The sequence below is a fragment of the Condylura cristata genome, unplaced genomic scaffold (genome assembly GCF_000260355.1).
Source record: "Condylura cristata isolate star-nosed mole 26May11 unplaced genomic scaffold, ConCri1.0 scaffold00011, whole genome shotgun sequence".
In the NCBI taxonomy this organism is placed as follows: domain Eukaryota; kingdom Metazoa; phylum Chordata; class Mammalia; order Eulipotyphla; family Talpidae; genus Condylura; species Condylura cristata.
Genome location: NW_004567112.1, coordinates 38,095,438 through 38,113,065, shown reverse-complemented (window position 1 = coordinate 38,113,065; position 17,628 = coordinate 38,095,438). Strand labels below are relative to the sequence as shown.

Sequence of the window (17,628 nt, the reverse complement as noted above, 5' to 3'; positions counted from 1 at the left end):
GGTACCCTGTCCCTAACACCATGGGGTCCCCAAAGCAGATATGCTGTGTTCTCTGCCTGCAGGAGCAGCCCTCAAAATTGCTAGGGAGCTCTCAAGCTGCCTGAAGCCAAGAAGTGTCCTCCAGACACTGTTCTGGTCACCTCTTCCCGTGACTCATGTGTGCTGTAAACAAATGGAGCTTATCAGTGAGGAGAGCAGGTTGCTGGTGAGGGGATGCAAAACTGCATCTCGTGACTGTTCGAAAGATGAGAAGGCTGAGAACTCCAGAGGCTGGAAAGCTATCAGAGAGCAGAAGCTGTGTTGTGTAACCTCAGGAGTTAGAGTTAGAGCAATGGCTGGATCCTCAGAGAGCAAATTTCAGCTGAAAGTAAGGAAGACTTTTCTGATTGGTCTATGGAAAGGAAGGCCTGGTTGAGAAAGGCAGTAATGAGCTTCCTGCTCCTGGGAGTATGTAAGTCAAGATTAGATGAAGCACTGAAGGGAGATGTTGGATGAGAAGGTCCTTAAAGTAACCTCCCTACCAGCGAATCACTATGTAATTGAGACTAGCAGACAAGAGACCTCAGACAGGAGAGAAACATCTATTAGAAGTGATCGGAATCTGGGGTCTGGATGGTCCCCCCACACACAGGCACTGCGGGTCCTTTTAGAGCTGACACCTCTGTGCTGTATTAGGTGAGCTGAGAGAGCCCAGCAGCAAAGGGTCCTGCCTCCTCTCTCCCTGGCGCCTCCACCCCCCACATTGTGCCCTAGGACCCCTGTAAGTGCAGAGAGTGGTGTATACCAATGACAAGAAAGGTGACCTCACTTTAAACAAATCTGCTCAGTGAAGAAAAAGTGTACTCAACGAGACACTGGCATATGGCTGCAGATCTCCATAAGGCATCTTCAGGTCTCCGAGTTTTAGAACCGGGGTAAGGCTTGAGAGGCTGATGCGGCCACCTGGCTGATTTTACAGTTGGGGACATCGACCCCAAAGCAGGAGGAAAGCCCCAAAGCAGAGCCAGCCCCAGCAGAGGCACAAGCTCCCAGCTCTGGACTTGGGGGACTCTTTGCTTGGTTCTGACTCTGCACTTATATTGACGCTGGGTGCACTGTCTTGCCTACCTCCACCTAGGATTGCCAGGCCCTGCTCGTGGCAGCTTTAAAGGCTTCCCAGAGACCAGAAATACATGAGCTGGGCTGCTAGAAAAAACTGCTCTATGTGGGACATCTTCCCACCAGCAGGACTTCTGGATCTGGCCGGGCAGAGGCAAGATATCCTGCTGCTTGGGCGCTTCATTCTCCCTGGTAAAGATAGAGCAGTGTGGACAGCTGAAGGGAAGCCAGGGAGATATGTGGCTGAGAGATGTGGCTCCGAGGCCAGTATTCTCCCACTGACGGGAGTGAGGTGACCCCACACCATCCCTCTGATGCCCCCGTCCCCAAGCCTTCATCTGTAAAATGGGGAGATAACTCCCACTGTGTGGATTGTGAAATGTTTGAAGTGCCTGGCACATCGTGGCCACAGGTGCCAGTTTCCAGAAGTCAGAGTCTGATACCCCGCCTCCTGGAGTCGCTCCCCAGCTCCGCTGCTCCCTAGCTTGATACGCCTGCCCCAGGTCTCTTCATTCTCTGGCCTCAGTTTCCTTCTGTGTAGCATGGGGGGGGGCAAAACACTTAGAGCTGAGCTCCCAAACTGTATGCAGAAGCACCCCTGGGTGCTACAGAAAATTCACAGGGGTGCTGTGGGATATTTGAATCTTCAAGGAAACAGAGTAAGGCTGGACTGTCGCCAGACGCCGCTGCAACTGCTGGCTTGCAGTTTCAACATTACATCACACTTCTTTCCTCTAGATGGCATCATAACTTTGCAAAGCTGGGATTTCGGCATTTGGGAGCACCCTGAAACACAGAGGGGGGCGGTGTCCATTCTCCTTCCAAGGCTTGAGAAGTTGTGTAGTACCCAACTGGTTCTCATATCCCCATTAGTAAGTCACAGACTATTTTAAGAATGGAATACAAATATTTCTTCCAATTTATGTGTATGATTTTTTTTCAAATGGTATTAAGTTTCTGGGATATAAATATACACATGTATGTATACATACACAAGCTGTTGAGGCCTAGCTATTTAATAAACAGAACTCCTAGGGATTTCTTTCAGCCTGGGGGTACCTTAAAAAATTAACAAGGCACTGAAGACCAAAGTTGGGAACCCCTGTGCAGGGTTGCAGTGAGGCTCAGTAAGTTGATAGGAAATGGCCTTTGATCACGCCTGGCTGGCTGAGCACCAGGAACCTCAACGTTCAATTATTCTGCTCCCTCCAATCTGTGACCCACAGGACAGGCTCAGGGTGACCCTCATCTGGGACACCTGAGAGCCTCCCCCCGTCACTGGGGCCGAGGAGGAGGGAGAGTTTCCACTGGCTGGCAGGGGGCTACTGCAGGGCCCTGGCGTGCCCCTGCCCCTTTAATGCCAGCCACTGTGTAGTCTGCCCGTTTCCCTCTGACCAGGAATCTCAGGTCAGGCCTGGACTCTTCTTCCTCTTGTCCTGGCAGTGCCTGGGGGTGGGGGTGTTGGCAAGGGAGCAGCAGTGACATCACAGCTACCCAGCACTGCCATGACGAAGACGCCCTGGTGGGGATGCCGACCAAGGCGGAGAGGAATCTTCATGCCAAGGCTGAGAGAAGGGGTGGGGTGGCGGGGGCGGGGCTCTGGGCCGGCTGTGCGCTAATGGATGTCTAATGTTTACCTTCCTCAGTCTCGTCTGCGCCTGCTTTATAAATGAGACGCATTAAGGTTATAAAACAAAGTCATAAATACAGCCCGCAGTGCCGCAGAGAGCCAGGGCAGCCGTCACCTGGGGTGGCGTGGTGCGAAGGTAGGGCAAACAGCACTGCACCCCCAGGCTGCCAAGTCCCTTCTCTCATGGCCACCACCCCCAGAGGGAGGCCAGTGCCCCCATTTCATACTGGGGGAGGGGCTGGTAAGGCCAGCAGGGACGGGTCAGACCCAGGGCCTGGGCTAAGAGGGGGCAAGGTCCTGGCGCAGGAAGGTGGGCCGGGTTCCAGTGGGCTACCCACTGCCCACGGCCCCTCTTCGCTTCTCCTTGAGCTACCTGGCCTGCTACCAGCTCTCAAGACACTGGGAGACCCATGTGCACCTTCTGGGCACTGTCTTGTCTCCATCAACTGACCACATTCCCAAACCCTAAAGGCTGCCAACTTATCTACAGAAAATATCTCTGCCTGGCAGAGGGAAATGGGTGTGGAGGAGTCTGGGCTCCGCCTCAGAAATCCACTGTGCTATTCCCAGTTTTCTGCCCACTGACCAGTTAGCCTTGGGTCAGTCACTTGCCTACCTTGGGTGGTCTTCGGGTTGCTCAGTTTTGGAAAAAAAAAAAAAAAAAGACCGTCCCAGCTTTGCTGGCCTTTGATGTGAGACCCCGCAAAAGCTGCAGAGTCCCTGCCAGCGTCAGGGTCTACTAGGGCCCTCAGGCATGGGAGCACCACAGGACTACAAAGCTGTTCCACCAGCGGGCAGGAGGGCAATGTCCCAGACGCTGAAGTCTACTTCTTAGGTTCAAACCTTGTTGCTTCTTGCAATCTGTGTGTCCTTAGGTAAGTTGCTTAACCTCTCTGAGCCTCAGTTTCACAAACTGTGGGTTAGTAATATATGTTGCAAGGTTGCTGCAAGAATTAGCAAACTGACTACCTAAAGTGCTGAGCATTAGTTGTTATTTTGATGCAGCCACTGTGCCTACTATCTGCTAGTGCCATCCCCCTCCAGGTTCTCATGTAATTTGAAAAACAAACCAGAGAGGATGAGTGTTCATCTCCCTGCCCTCCTCGGAGGCCAGACAGCAAAGTCAGAGGGGTCACATAGAACAACCTGGATGGAGCTGGACTGAAATTCCCTCTTGCTAGTTATACCCCTTTGCTCACCCAGGGCACCCCCCCCCCACACACACACACCACCTGCCTCCCAGATCCCAGAGCCACTGACAAGCGGGGCATTTTCTCAGAGCTCCAGCCTTAGCAGGAGTTTGCGTCCGCCCCGGGAGAGACAACAGAGTGTGGGCTTGTCGGGCACATTGCCTTCATCCTACTTTTGGAAAGCCAAGTGTGCCCTTGGCTCTTCTCCCTAGGTCCCATGGTGTCCTCCTGAACGGGGTGAGGGTGGGTTTGGTAGGGGAGTAGGAAGAGGGAATAAACAAGAGCTGGTGCTCCCTGGACCACTCAGGCCTGCTGGACGCCAGCCAGGTCCTGGCTGGGGAGGGGCTGGCGAGATAGTTGCGCCTTGCAGCTGAATTCTGTTTCTTCTGGAGCAGTTGGGAGGAGGATGAGCCCCCTACCGCTTGTCCCCAGCCACCTGATTACTCTGTGCTTGGCGTGTGGAAAGTCGATTTTCCTAAGTGGCTTGCAAACCAATAGCCAGCCGGCCAGATTTCCCTCCCTCGTAGCGCCTCGGTGGCCGCCCCCTCCCTTCCTGTTTGTCTCACCTCCTGAGGTGCTGTTCTTTCCAGGGAGGCGAGGGCCAGGCTTTCCATTCAGCCCCCTTTGGGGGAGGAGATTGCAGTGAGCCTGGCCTCACTGTGTTCCCAGCCTCTGAAGTTTCCTCATCCGTATGGAGGAGGGTGTGGATTTGGCTGAGTTTAGCAAGGCTGAGGGGTGGGTCTGAGCCACTGAACAGAGGAGAGAAAGTGGCCCTGGTGGACAGGCTAGGAAGGCGGGGGTCTTCCTGGAGGAGGAGGTCTATGGGGGGATGGGGAAGGTAGTGTGCCAGCTAGGGGACTTCCAGCCTGGTGCTCCAGCGCCCTCACTCCATCCCCCTCACCCCACCCCTGCAGGCCTGGCTTGGCTCCCTGTGTCCGTCAGCCTGACTGGCTGGGGCTGTAAAGGGCAGCCATGGCTTCAGGGCAGAGCTGGCCTGGTTTGCGCTCAGGCCCAGCCCCAGTCCCAGCTCTTCATTACTGTGGCTTCACCATGGGAAACTGGAGGGAGCTGGGCCTGGGATGTCTTTGCACCGCCTGGGCCCCCCTGATGGCTCCATCTGTGAGGAAGTAGAACCCCACTGTACTGCGGCTTCTTCAGTGCAGGGTGGGACAGGGAAACTGAGGCCTGGCCAGGTCACAGCTGACCCCGCAGCTTCCCTCCCGCTGTCTGCCCCCTGCCTCCCCTGCCCACTCCTCTGCGTGGCCCCTTGCTTGCAGGGGGGTGGGTCTGGCCCCTGCAGTGGGTGGGACGCCACACTCCCAGCCTCATGGAACCCTCCCTCCACAGGCACTGACTCCGCAGGCGGTGGCGGCGAGGTGCTCCCCGACTCCTTCCCGTCGGCCCCGGCAGACCCTCTACCCCACTTCCTCCAGGAGCCGCAGGATGCCTACATCGTGAAGAACAAGCCGGTAGAGCTGCGCTGCCGGGCCTTCCCGGCCACACAGATCTACTTCAAGTGCAACGGCGAGTGGGTCAGCCAGAATGACCACGTCACACAGGAGGGTCTGGACGAGGCCACTGGTGAGTCCCTCCGCCCCCCAATCCTCCAGGCCTCCCCCAGGTGCAGGGGTATGTGGGGACCTGGGTCTGGCTCTGCCCTGGGCTCTGTGACCTTACACAGCAAGGTGCCCTTCGGGGCCCCAGTGTCCCCTCTGGATCAGTGCTTCCCTGGACGCGGGACACACGTCACAGGCTGACGCTGGTGACCAGGTCAGCTAGCGTGAGCCCCTTGCTGGTGGTGCTCTGTTTTCTGGTTTCTTCCCAGCCTGCTTGCTGGCTGCGCGGGACACTTTCACTCACCAGCACCCCGTACACGCATGCACTCGTGTGCGTCTGCTGTGCTCCCAGATTAGGAGGGGGCTCAAAGCCCTGTGTGCCCCCCAGCCCCCCAAAGCCCAGATCATCGTGAGCTCGGTTGCTTTCTGTGTGTGGATTGTGATACTGTTGAATGTTCACAATCACGAGACATCTCTTTTCTAGAACTTAATTGATTTCGGTTAAAAAAAGTTCAGACTAAGTAAATCATCATGTGGGTGGAGCTGCACTGTACCCCACATCCTGAGAGAGAGAGAGAAGAGAGGCTGAGAGTGGGGATGGCTCCTCACATCTCCCTGCTGTGCCCCTGAGGCCAAGAGGCCTCTCCTGTGCCAGGCCCGGTGGTAGGTGCCTCAGGATGCAAAGCCTTTTCCAGGGCTCAGGAGGGGAGCGCCAGCACACACCCAGCCACCTCCAGCTCAGGGGGGCCCCTGTGGCTGACCACCTTGGCTCCTGTTTTGACTTTGGAGGGGGCACCAGCTGTGGGTCACCTTCAGGCAGCCCCGCAACCCCAAGCTCAGGGTCGTCTCTTTCTCAGTCCTCTCTTTTGTTCAACCCTGCCTTCCTTCCTTCTGTCTCTCCCGCCTCTTCCTCCTTGCTTCTCCTGCTCCTCCCTGTCCTTCTTCCCTGCCGCAGTCTGTCAGAAGTTAGCCATGTGCGGCTGGACAGAGCAGAGGGACAGTGTGCCCTGCTGTGGTCCCGCCCAGGCCTGGTGATTATTAGTAATGGTGACAAGGCTCTTCTCCCTGCTACTGGGCATACAAGCTCTGCCAGCCCTAGAAATTGGGGCACTGTTGTTCCCGTTAGCTGGGCTGGACGGGCAATGGTCCTGAGGCCACTATCTTGGCAGCAGTGTGGCTGGTTCCTGCCCTGGCCCTCCCTGGCCCTGCTTGAGGCCCAGGACACAGGATGGTTGCTGAGGTCCCGGAGAGGCAGGTCAGGCCCACACACCAGTACTGCTGCCCTGGGCCAAGTCCGAATCACAGGCGGCCACTTCAAGTGGGCAGAGCCCACTGGCCCCAGCAGCCTCCTCTCTCCTTGTGTATCTGACACCAAACTCCACGTCCCCACCCCCATGTAGAACCCTCATCAGCAGGAGGGAGCTCACAATTGTCTGGGCTCCACGGTAAAGGTCCCTCACCCCCATAATACAGAAGAGTTCAGGCGATCACCCCACTGGGAGAGGGCCAGAGAGGTATCACGTATTAGGGGAAAGAACTCGAAACCAGGCAAGATCCCAGACAGCAGACCTCAGTGTTGCTGACAACTTACTAAGGGACTTTGGGCCCACCGCGTATACTTGCTGAACCTCAGTTTCTCCAAATATACAAGGCAGAGGCTAGATGAGATCCAGATGACCTGACATCCTAGATGTGTGCCCAGCCTGGCTGGGTGCTGTGGCAGAGTCATTCTATGACTCATTTAGAGTTACCCTGAGTCTTTGGACAAGGAAACCGAGTAAGGCTCAGAGAGGCTGAGTGACTTAACAAAGGTCACACAGCTGGCTGGAGTCAGGACTCAAACCTGTCCAGCCACAGACCACTATGTGTACAATTGATAGTCCTGCCCTCAGAACAGCCCTGCTTCTCAGCGGCCATGGTGGCCTAGTCCAGGTTCATACCTTTTCGGACCGTAGGGGACTTCGTCGAGGGAGGATTGGCAGACGAGTGGGTGACTCCCCTCTCTGGACTGGGCTGGTGGATCCAGCTATCCAGACCTAGCAGAGAGCCAGGAGAGGTCAAGGACTCTCTTCAGATATTTTGGGGTCTCTATTCTGTCCCAGGCCCTGGTCCTCAGCAGAAGGCTGGGTAAAATCCACCTGACTCTCCACACTGGGCGTCTATAGAAGATAACACAGATAGCAGTTGGTGCTGTGAGAAATTAGGCCAGGCAGGGGAAGCAAAGCACAGGCCAGGTTCTGGTGCAGAGGAAGGAGGGCTGAGCGGTACTCTGAGCGCTGGGTGTGTCGGTCAGTGTCAGGGGAAGTGTCGCTCTGAAAGTGACAGTGACCGAAGCTGACAGTGACCGGAGTTCACTGGGCACAGAAGACACGGAGGAGGGTTGCCAACAGGCGACGGCGTGTACAGAGGCCTTGAGGTCAAGGGGCCCAGGGAACACGAGAGACTGGAGATGCCCAGTGAAGCCCCAGTGGGTAGATTCCATGGGGACTGGAGGCCACATGGAGAGTGGGTGTCTTCGTGCTGAGCGGGGGTTGACTTGCCATTTTGTGCACTTTGAGAGCCCACCCTGGCTGCAGGTGGAAAGCGGATTGGGTGGGAACAGAGAGCTGGCTTCAGCCTGGCAATGTCCAGATGGTGACTGGGGCTAGCGTGGAGGCAGAGGAGAGATAAATGGACACGAGAGGCACTTGGCAGAACAGCCAACAGGCCTCGGGGGAGGTGAGGGACAGTGCTGTCACGGTGCGCTGCCCCTGGCCCCGCCGCAGACCCGCAGACCCACGCCTGACCGTGCCTCTCTCCGCAGGCCTGCGCGTGCGAGAGGTGCAGATTGAGGTGTCCCGGCAGCAGGTGGAGGAGCTGTTCGGCCTGGAGGATTACTGGTGCCAGTGCGTGGCCTGGAGCTCTGCAGGCACCACCAAGAGCCTCCGGGCTTACGTCCGCATCGCATGTATGCACCCCCGACACCCACACCCGTTCCCCTGGACCACCTGTGACCCCAGGATTTCTGCCACGTGTTGGGCTCCCACCTGTGCTATCTACAGCACTTTTTCACCCTACTTCTGTATGAGACAGCTGCTAGCTTCCTGCCAGAACTGGCCCACCAAGTGCTTAGGATGACCCAGGCAGGAAGGGAACCTATATCCCTCCCAGAACCCAGCCCACTCCACCTGAGACGCCCCCTTGGGGGCGAGAAAATTCCCCAGGAAAAGACCAGGTGGCCCCATAAATGTTCCCTTGGGGTGCACTGCCACCTAGCGGCGAGAGTGGGAGCTCGTCAGCTCAGCTCTTCCTGGCCTACCTCTGCCGGCCTGACTGTCCACCCCACTCCTCTCCCTTTACCCAGACTTGCGCAAGAACTTTGATCAGGAGCCTCTGGGCAAGGAAGTGCCCCTGGACCATGAAGTTCTCCTGCAGTGCCGCCCACCAGAGGGGGTACCTGTGGCTGAGGTGAGTGGGATTCATCAGCAATGCTCGGCAAGGCAGGGGCCAGCCAGCCATGGTATTTACTAGCAGTCATGATGCCCAGTCTCTCAAGGCTTGAGAAGGAGAAGGGAACTGCTCCCTGCAGAGCTCGGCACCCACCAGACGCCCCCGGCAGCCCACAGACCTAACCCCACAGGCTGCCAGGAGGCTGGGGCCGAAGCCCCGGGTTCCCTTGGGCTCAGTCTCCTGCACAGGAAGAGCCCATGAGCATCACACTGTCTCTGCCTGCCCACCCAGAGCCCAGACCCCAGTTTTTGGGGTGCCACAAGGTCTCATAATGCTCATGTCCAAGTCCAGACGCATCCCCAAAACCGACCACCTCTCTCCCTTGCTTCTTGGCCTCCCCCTGGGCAGTCTCACCTGAGCCTCTCACCTTTCCCACTCTGCCAAAGCTCCAGCCTATACCCAGGTGCGCTCCCCTCCCCCTTCACGGCTCAGCCTCACTTTTGGGGGCTCTGGCAGGATCGGAGTCTGGGGCAGACCCTGTCAGTTCAGTCTACCTCCGTTTCAGCCCCATGGGACCCAGAACCTTGCTCTAGTCGCTATGCCTCCTTCTTGCCTGTGCCTTCGCCCAGAAAGTGGGCCCAGACAGACGCCTGAGGTGGGAGCTGCCACCTCGCCCACCTGTGCTGGACACTCGGCACACTGGTCTTCACAGCACCCCTGCAGGGCGGGCGTGGCAGCCCGGGGTGCCACGCGAGCACAGCACTGACATGAGCTGGGGTTTGCACCCCAGTCTGCCAGACACAGGGTCCCTGTTCGCCTGCTGGCCTCTGGCCCTGACTGAGGGTGCCAGTTGGAGGAGATGCCTGTCTGGGCTACTGGCTTCCTGAGTAGTCACTGCAAGCCCAGTGCTGTTCTCCACACTTCGTTTAGTCCTGCGGAGAGGTGCTGTTCAAGTCCATCTCTCAGTTGTCAACACTGAGGCTCTGGTCTGAGTCCCTTCCCAGGCTGCCCAGCAGGGGGCTGGCCGAGTTACCCACTCTTAGGGGTCCTGCATAGTGCTTGGCCCTGCCTTGCTGTCGCCACTATGGGGTAGTGACTCTAGATTGCTGTTCGTTGATGGCCAGACCTCCCTGCCGCTCCAGAGGGCCCGTTCCCCGGCAGGCAGGGGTGCAGGCCCTGGCCCTCACCCCCCACCCCATCCCACAGGTGGAATGGCTCAAGAATGAGGATGTCATCGACCCCACCCACGACACTAACTTCCTGCTCACCATCGACCACAACCTCATCATCCGCCAGGCTCGCCTGTCGGACACGGCCAACTACACCTGTGTGGCCAAGAACATCGTGGCCAAGCGCCGCAGCACCACGGCCACGGTCATCGTCTACGGTGCGGGCTTGGAGCAGGGGAGGGCCCCTGGGAGGAGTGGGCCTGGCTGAGGGAGCGGCAGAGGCCTGGGCTATATGGCCCTCCTGACCCAGCCAACCCAGAGGCCCAACAGGCCTCTCCCTGGTGAGCAGGTAGGGAGTTGAGCTGACTTCAACAGGGTCACACAGCAAAGCCCCAGCCAGGTGCACCCACCCTTTCTCAGGGTCCTTTGCAGAGTCCTGAAGGCGAAGAGCCAGCCTCCTGGGGTCAGCCAGGGACAGGGCTCCGGTGGCCCATGTCATAGCATCTGTTATCCTGACAGAGCTAGGCCTATAGGCTGTTCCCTTCATCCACTGCTGTCCTCTGCTGGGCCCTTGGTTGGGAGGGGCAGGACCACAGATGTGAGCATTACAGAAGAGGCCCTGTCTCGGCTCCCATTGCTCAGGGTAGTGTCCCATTGCCCTGGGGAGTGTCCGTCCCTCTGGGCCTTCGTTTGCTATTGAGCAATGGGGAGGGGCATAAGCAGTGACCTCTGGGTCCCCTGCCGGCCTGGTGATGGCCGCCCTGGCCTCCCCACTGGCATCTGAGTCCCCAGAATGGCAGGCAGGAGGGTCCCACTAGGAAGGGCCAGGCCTCAGTGGACGGTGGAGCCTCATCAGGAATGGGGGATGGGCTTTGGAAGGCCCAAGGGTTCCAGACCAGGTCAGCCGGTGACTGCTACTGTCCCCACAGTGAATGGAGGCTGGTCCAGCTGGGCAGAGTGGTCGCCATGCTCCAACCGCTGTGGCCGCGGCTGGCAGAAGCGCACGCGGACCTGCACCAACCCTGCCCCCCTCAACGGAGGAGCCTTCTGCGAGGGCCAGGCCTTCCAGAAGACCGCCTGCACTACCGTGTGCCCAGGTAAGGCCCTGGTCAGGTGGCACCCCCCGCTGTGCTGGGGTATCCATCCGAACAGCCGTTCTCTCCCCATCACGGGGAGCAGGTGCTTATCCCAGAGCCCGGGGCTGGCTGGCCAGGCGCACCTGATGCCATGACCCGTGCCCTCTTGTTCTAGCCTGGGCTGCTGGAGAGACAGACACAATGGCTCTGAGCTGCAGTCTGGAGCTTGATGGTGTCAGCACCTGGGCTGGAACCCCAAACTGCTGGGGTTAGGGAGCCTGGGCTCCCACACCTGGCAGTGGGACACACCGTCACCAGCCCTCATCCTGTAGCAATCTCCTCCTCTCTGCTGCCTCACTCTGCCCCGTCTGTTGTCTGTCCCTGCGTGTCTGGCTGTCTTTTCTCCCTTTGGTCTTGTGTTTGGGGTGCGTGTTTACCCTGGGTTGTATCTCTGTGTGTCTGCCAGTGCTCTGGGCTGTGTTTGGGAATGACCAGGGGAATCTATTTGTGATTGTTTTGTCCATCTGGTGATTTTTTTTTAAGATTAATTTATTTATGCATACAGAACTGGGTATAGGCCAGAGGTGCAGGGGTGGTGAGAGGCTTCACCAGAGACAGAGTGGGGTGCAGAACAGGCAGATTGACGAAGTACGCTGCTGAGGGGAGCAGCAAGCGGTCAAGAGAGGTCTACTGAGCCATGTGGGTCCCCTCCAGGGCAGGCGGGGATTGAACTCATGCTGAAGTGGCTTTAGCTTCTTAGTGCTGTGCTTTAAGCCGCTGCGCCACCAGGGAGGGCCTGCTGATATATATTTTTTTAATTTATTTATGCATAGAAGAACTGGGGTGTAGACCAGAGGTGTGGGGATGAGAGGATCCACCAGAGACAGAGTAGGAAGCAGAACAGGCGGACTGACTGAAATACACTGCTGAGGGGAGTAGCGTGAGGCAGGAGAGGTCTGCCGCACCTTGTGGGTCAGCTCCCTGGCTGGGGTTGAACTTGGGCTGCAGTGATAATAGCACTGAGACTTAACCCCTAGCCCATCAGGGAGGGCCCTCTTTGTCCACCTGCATTGCATTGTCAGGGACTTGCATGATAGGGCATGGATTTCTCTGTGTGGCCTGTGTGTGTCTTGGGTTTCTCTTTCCCTGCCACAATATGTGTGTGTGCACACACGTGCGGGAGCATTTTCTCGTGTGGGGATAGATGGTTCTGCTCTGCCCACATAACCATGTGTGTGCATGTGTGTGTTCCATGTGCCGTGTGCCGTGCTCCCACAGTTGATGGGGCCTGGACAGAGTGGAGCAAGTGGTCGGCCTGTAGCACCGAGTGTGCCCACTGGCGCAGCCGTGAGTGCATGGCGCCCCCGCCCCAGAACGGAGGCCGAGACTGCAGCGGGGCACTGCTGGACTCCAAGAACTGCACCGACGGGCTGTGTATGCAGAGTGAGTCCTCGGGAAGGTGGGGGCTCTGCAGCGGGTGAGGGAACCCCCCAGCCCAGCCACCCCCGGCCCCAGTGCCTTCGGGGTCTGTGCCTGCCTACCACATCCATCATCGCATCTGCTCCATTTCCCTGTCACCTTCTCCCTCCCCCATCCACACCTGTGTCATTGTCTTTCCCTTTATTTCCCTCGACAGATACGAAAACTCAAAGTGACCCCAAAAGCCACCGTAAGTCCCATTTCATGGCTGTCCTCTTTCCTCTGGTTCTCCCTGCCTGGTTTTCTAGGGTGTGAGGGGCAGGGCAGGGCAAGGGACAGGGAGAGTTGAAGGTGCTGCTCCCCCACTGACCCCCACGCAGGACTCCCCAGGCCGGACTCTGACGGCAGTGCCACGCCCTCTGTCATGGGCGGACAGACAGTTCCTGCATTGCAGAAAGGCCCTCGGACACCCATTATGGGAGGGACCCTGACTTAAACAGAAGGGACTCACCCAAGGATCCAGCCAGGATCTGAGCCAAAATATTTTATGGCCGAAGCTGGAGCTCCAGCCTGGTCCCCTTGTCCACCCCACGGCCCCCACTGTCCTCCCACAGCTGGACTGAAGCTTCCCATGTTCTCTGGGTCTCTCGCTGCCCTGCATCAGCCCCCCAGGGGCTCATCCTCCAGCCCCCAGGGGCTATACAGAGCTGCAGCCACACCAGAGCAATAAAGCCACTTGAGCAGATTGGCCTGTAGTAATTAAACTACAATTTCCAAGTGATTCTGGAATCATAAAAACAGCAGTGAGGCTCCAGCCCAGCTTACTCGGGGGCCAGGCTGGTGACTGATTAAAGATTATAAATCACCAGGCAAGTGGCCTCCAGTGTCAGGAGAAGCAGAGCTGAGCCCAGGGAGTCAAAGGCCCTAGAGAAGTGGGAGCCCAGCCCTGAGGGGGCTTCTCTTGCAGTTCTTCCAGGAGCCCACGAATGCAGGCTGGGTCCAGCAGGAAGGTGGACATGCCCAGTCCCGCACCAGGGCAGTGGGGCTTGGAGGTGTCCGAGCAGGGAAAGCCTCTTAGAAGCCTGCCCAGGGAGGGGAGAGAGAGGATGCTCCCCAGAGCCCCAAGAGAGCAAGGGGGCACTCAGCCCTCCTGGCTCTGCCTGGGCTGGAACCCGCACCGGAGCCACTAGCCACGTGTGACGAGTTAAACCTCTATTTAACCAAGTTAAAATTAAAAGCATTTTAGAACTCAGCAACTCAGCCACATGTCAGTTGTCCAGGGGCCAAACATGTGGCTCGTGGCTGTCCTGTGGGGAAGCACAGAGACTATTTCCACCGCTGTAGAAAGTTCCACTGGGCAGCCCTACTTCAGGCCCTGCCTCTTTATTTCAAGCTGTGCAACAGCCTGCCCTGCTCCCCACCCAGACCTGGGTGCCCGCCAGCCCAGCAGCCTACCTGGGGGAGGGATGCGTAGCCATGGCTTGCCTCCCCCCCTCCTTCCCTCCGTCACCTGCTGTCCGCCCCATCGCCATGTTTCTCGCTCCTCCTGCTGCCCTCCTGCCCCTTCCCATCCACCTCCTACCCTCAGAGCTCAGAGCTTCCAAAGGCTTCTGGATAGCTGGCCCCTTGGTCCTGTGGAGAGTGCTGTGAGCTGAGCTTCTAGGCTTAAATCCCAGCTCCACAGGACAAACTGGCCCTGGGACCCAGAGCCAAAGACCCTGTGCCCTCTGCGGCAAGAGTTAATCTGTGGGAGCAAGCCTGACTCCTGCGCTCTTCCCACCGCCCTGCTAGGGGAACGGGGTAGGGGGGTGCATCTGTTGTACTTCTAGAGACTGATGCTCGGAGGACTTGAGCTTGCCAGCCTCTCCTGGGAGGGCTTGGGCTGGAACCCAGCTTGGTGCCAGCCCGCCCCAGGCCCTGCCTCTCTCCAGGGACCCCAAGTCCTGGGTCCTGGTCCTGTCGCTCACATGGCGCTCCTGTCCCCGCAGTCCTGGAGGCCTCGGGGGACGTGGCGCTGTACGCGGGCCTCGTGGTGTCCATCTTCGTGGTCGTGGCCGTCCTCATGGTGGTGGGGGTCGTGGTGTACCGCCGTAACTGCCGGGACTTCGACACGGACATCACCGACTCCTCCGCTGCCCTCACTGGGGGCTTCCACCCGGTCAACTTCAAGACTGCGAGGCCCAGTAAGGACATGGGGCCTCCTGGGGTGGCAGGTGGTGGGAAGGCTCCTGCTGGGACGTGGCAGCCGGCCAGCCAGCCACACCAGCGTGGGGGTTCCTGCTTCCTGCGGGTTCTACAGTTGGTTCTGAGGATGACTGTGTTGGTGAGTATGGATTAGCGAGAGGCAGCAAAGGAAAAAGGCGTGGCCCGGGGGGTGGGTCCCCACTTCCTACAGTGGTTGGCAATTAGGTCTTTTGCAACGGAAGGACGCCCAGCAGGGGCCAAGGGTAAAACTGGGCCAGTGAGATGCTGCTGGGTCTGACTGGAGCGCCCACCCCTGCAGACAACCCGCAGCTCCTGCACCCCACTGCGCCTCCAGACCTCACAGCCAGCGCCGGCATGTACCGTGGGCCCGTGTATGCCCTGCAGGACTCAGCTGACAAGATCCCCATGACCAACTCACCCCTGCTGGACCCCCTGCCCAGTCTCAAGATCAAGGTCTACAACTCCAACACCACCGGCTCCGGGCCTGGCCTGCCAGACGGGGCCGACCTGCTGGGGGTCTTGCCTCCTGGCACGTACCCAGGAGATTTCACTCGGGATGCCCACTTCCTGCACCTTCGCAGCGCCAGCCTCGGCTCCCAGCAGCTCGTGGGCCTGCCCCGTGACCCAGGGAGCAGCGTCAGTGGCACCTTCGGCTGCCTGGGGGGGAGGCTCAGCATCCCCGGCACAGGTGGGCCCCCTCTCTGCTTGCCAGTCAGCCTGGCTGCAGCGTGACCTCTCTGGACCGCTCAACACCCACCCCACAGGCTAGGACTCCCCTAATCCCATTTCACAGATTGGGAAAGTGAGGCCCAAAGGAAGAGATAACACAGTAGAAGGCCTGGAGTCCAGTTCTGTCTGCCTCGCTAGGACAGGGAACTTCAGACAAGCCACTCTAAGGATCCATCTCTGCATCTAAATGAGGGAGAGGCCCCCATGTAGGCCACCAAGCCTACAGAGTGCCAACCTGGGTCTAGCAGCAGAAAGGGCAGGGTGCCCAGCTCCCGTTGTAAAGCCAGCAGCTCAGTTTCCCAGTGGCATTCGCTGCACGAGGGCTAGAGTAGCACTGGGCCCTCAGACTCCAGGCCTTTGCCTCCAAGCCCGGCGCCACGCCAGACACCACTCTGGCTGCGCTCAGTGGCCAGGCCCCTGCCTGCACCCAGTCCCCAGATCTTGTCTCCCACCTGTGCTGATGACCACCTGGAGTCAAGAGATGGCTTTCTTCAGTTGGGGTACCCACTCCCTGCACCATCACAGTGCCCAGCCTATGACAGGCTGGCTACAATATGACAAGGGATTGACTGATGTCCTCCTAGGTAGAGCTGTTAGGGACTCACTCAGTAGGGACTCCCAGCAGCTCCAAGCTGGGGGCCACCTCTTGCCCTAAGCTCCTGGACTCCCACCACCCCATCCTATTGACCTCTCTCTCACCCTAGGGGTCAGCCTGCTGGTACCCCATGGAGCCATCCCCCAGGGCAAGTTCTATGAGATGTACCTCCTTATCAACAAGGCAGAAAACACCCTGTAAGTAGAAGCTCCAGACCAAGCTGCTGCCTCCTCTTCTCCCATCTGGGGCTCAAATATTATCCCCCCTTCTAAGTCTGATCGGAAATTCAGAGCTAGTCCTTTTAGATCTATTGATTTGACAGGCTGGCTACAATATGACAAAGGACTGATGTCCTCCTAGGTAGAGCCGTTAGGGACTCATGAAAAATTGGACATCTCAGTATGAGAATGGGCAAAAATTAACAAGTGATTCACATACACTCTTCTACCCAGATTTATACAAGGACACACACACACACACACACACACACACAATGGCTACTAGGTTATAAGAAAATGTTCAGTCTAGTTTGTAGTCAAAGTGGTAGTAATTCAGGCAGCCATGAGATATTGGGAGGTTGTTTTGCTTTGTGAGTTTGCAGAGTTTTCTCAAATGATGACACCTTCCCGTTGGCAAGCATGTAGAAACACGGTCCTCCCTGTAGCATGCTGGTGGGACCGACTTTCAGAAGGCAGTTCAGCAACACCCACCAAAAATAGTCCAAGAGTGCAGAATCTTTCAAAAACGGAAGCAGAGATTTGGCTGTGAGATTGTTGCAATACAAAAGTAACCTGGGAAGTCTCCAGGTCTAAGCTAGTTTTCTACCTCTCCTTAAACCCCCAATCCTGGGCTGGACACTGGCCCTCCACCAGCCCGGGAGCAGAAGTGGGGGACCAGCCAGGGTCCTGGCTGAGCTTCAGCGCCCCCTCACTGTCGCTCTCCTGCCCTCTGCCTTGCCCCAGCCCTCTTTCGGAAGGGACCCAGACAGTATTGAGCCCTGCAGTGACCTGCGGGCCCACGGGCCTCCTGCTGTGCCGCCCGGTCATCCTCACAGTGCCTCACTGTGCCGAAGTCAGTGCCGGGGACTGGATCTTCCAGCTCAAGACCCAGGCCCATCAGGGCCACTGGGAGGTGAGGAGCCCGGGCTGGGTGATTTGCTGAGCTGCCGAGGCCTCAGGAGGGAGCAAAAGCCCTTTTCCGCCTGGCCCAGCCTGGACTGACCCTTCTAGGGCCTTGACTGTCCCATATGCTTCACCCTACTCCCACGCTGCAGGAGGTGGTCACCCTGGATGAGGAGACCCTGAACACCCCTTGCTACTGCCAGCTGGAGGCCAGGTCCTGCCACATCCTGTTGGACCAGCTGGGCACCTATGTGTTCACGGGTGAGTCCTATTCCCGCTCGGCAGTCAAGCGGCTCCAGCTGGCCATCTTCGCACCCGCGCTCTGCACCTCCCTGGAGTACAGCCTCAGGGTCTACTGCCTGGAGGACACGCCTGCAGCGCTAAAGGTGAGGCCCGGCCACGGGCACCCAG

The 17,628-nt window shown here is 58.1% G+C and overlaps 1 protein-coding gene across 1 annotated transcript in view; it reads left to right on the top strand.

The window, feature by feature from the left end:
• The window catches only part of UNC5B (unc-5 homolog B (C. elegans)), an 81,184-nt gene that overhangs the window by 55,771 nt on the left and 7,785 nt on the right, over positions 1 to 17,628 (top strand). The window contains exons 2-13 of the mRNA XM_004680798.2: positions 5,266 to 5,499; positions 8,278 to 8,421; positions 8,818 to 8,921; positions 10,110 to 10,290; positions 11,002 to 11,169; positions 12,427 to 12,591; positions 12,785 to 12,817; positions 14,556 to 14,750; positions 15,071 to 15,460; positions 16,206 to 16,293; positions 17,059 to 17,227; positions 17,370 to 17,603. Coding sequence (XP_004680855.1) covers positions 5,266 to 5,499; positions 8,278 to 8,421; positions 8,818 to 8,921; positions 10,110 to 10,290; positions 11,002 to 11,169; positions 12,427 to 12,591; positions 12,785 to 12,817; positions 14,556 to 14,750; positions 15,071 to 15,460; positions 16,206 to 16,293; positions 17,059 to 17,227; positions 17,370 to 17,603 — 2,105 coding nt within the window. The remainder of the gene's footprint in view (positions 1 to 5,265; positions 5,500 to 8,277; positions 8,422 to 8,817; positions 8,922 to 10,109; positions 10,291 to 11,001; positions 11,170 to 12,426; positions 12,592 to 12,784; positions 12,818 to 14,555; positions 14,751 to 15,070; positions 15,461 to 16,205; positions 16,294 to 17,058; positions 17,228 to 17,369; positions 17,604 to 17,628) is intronic.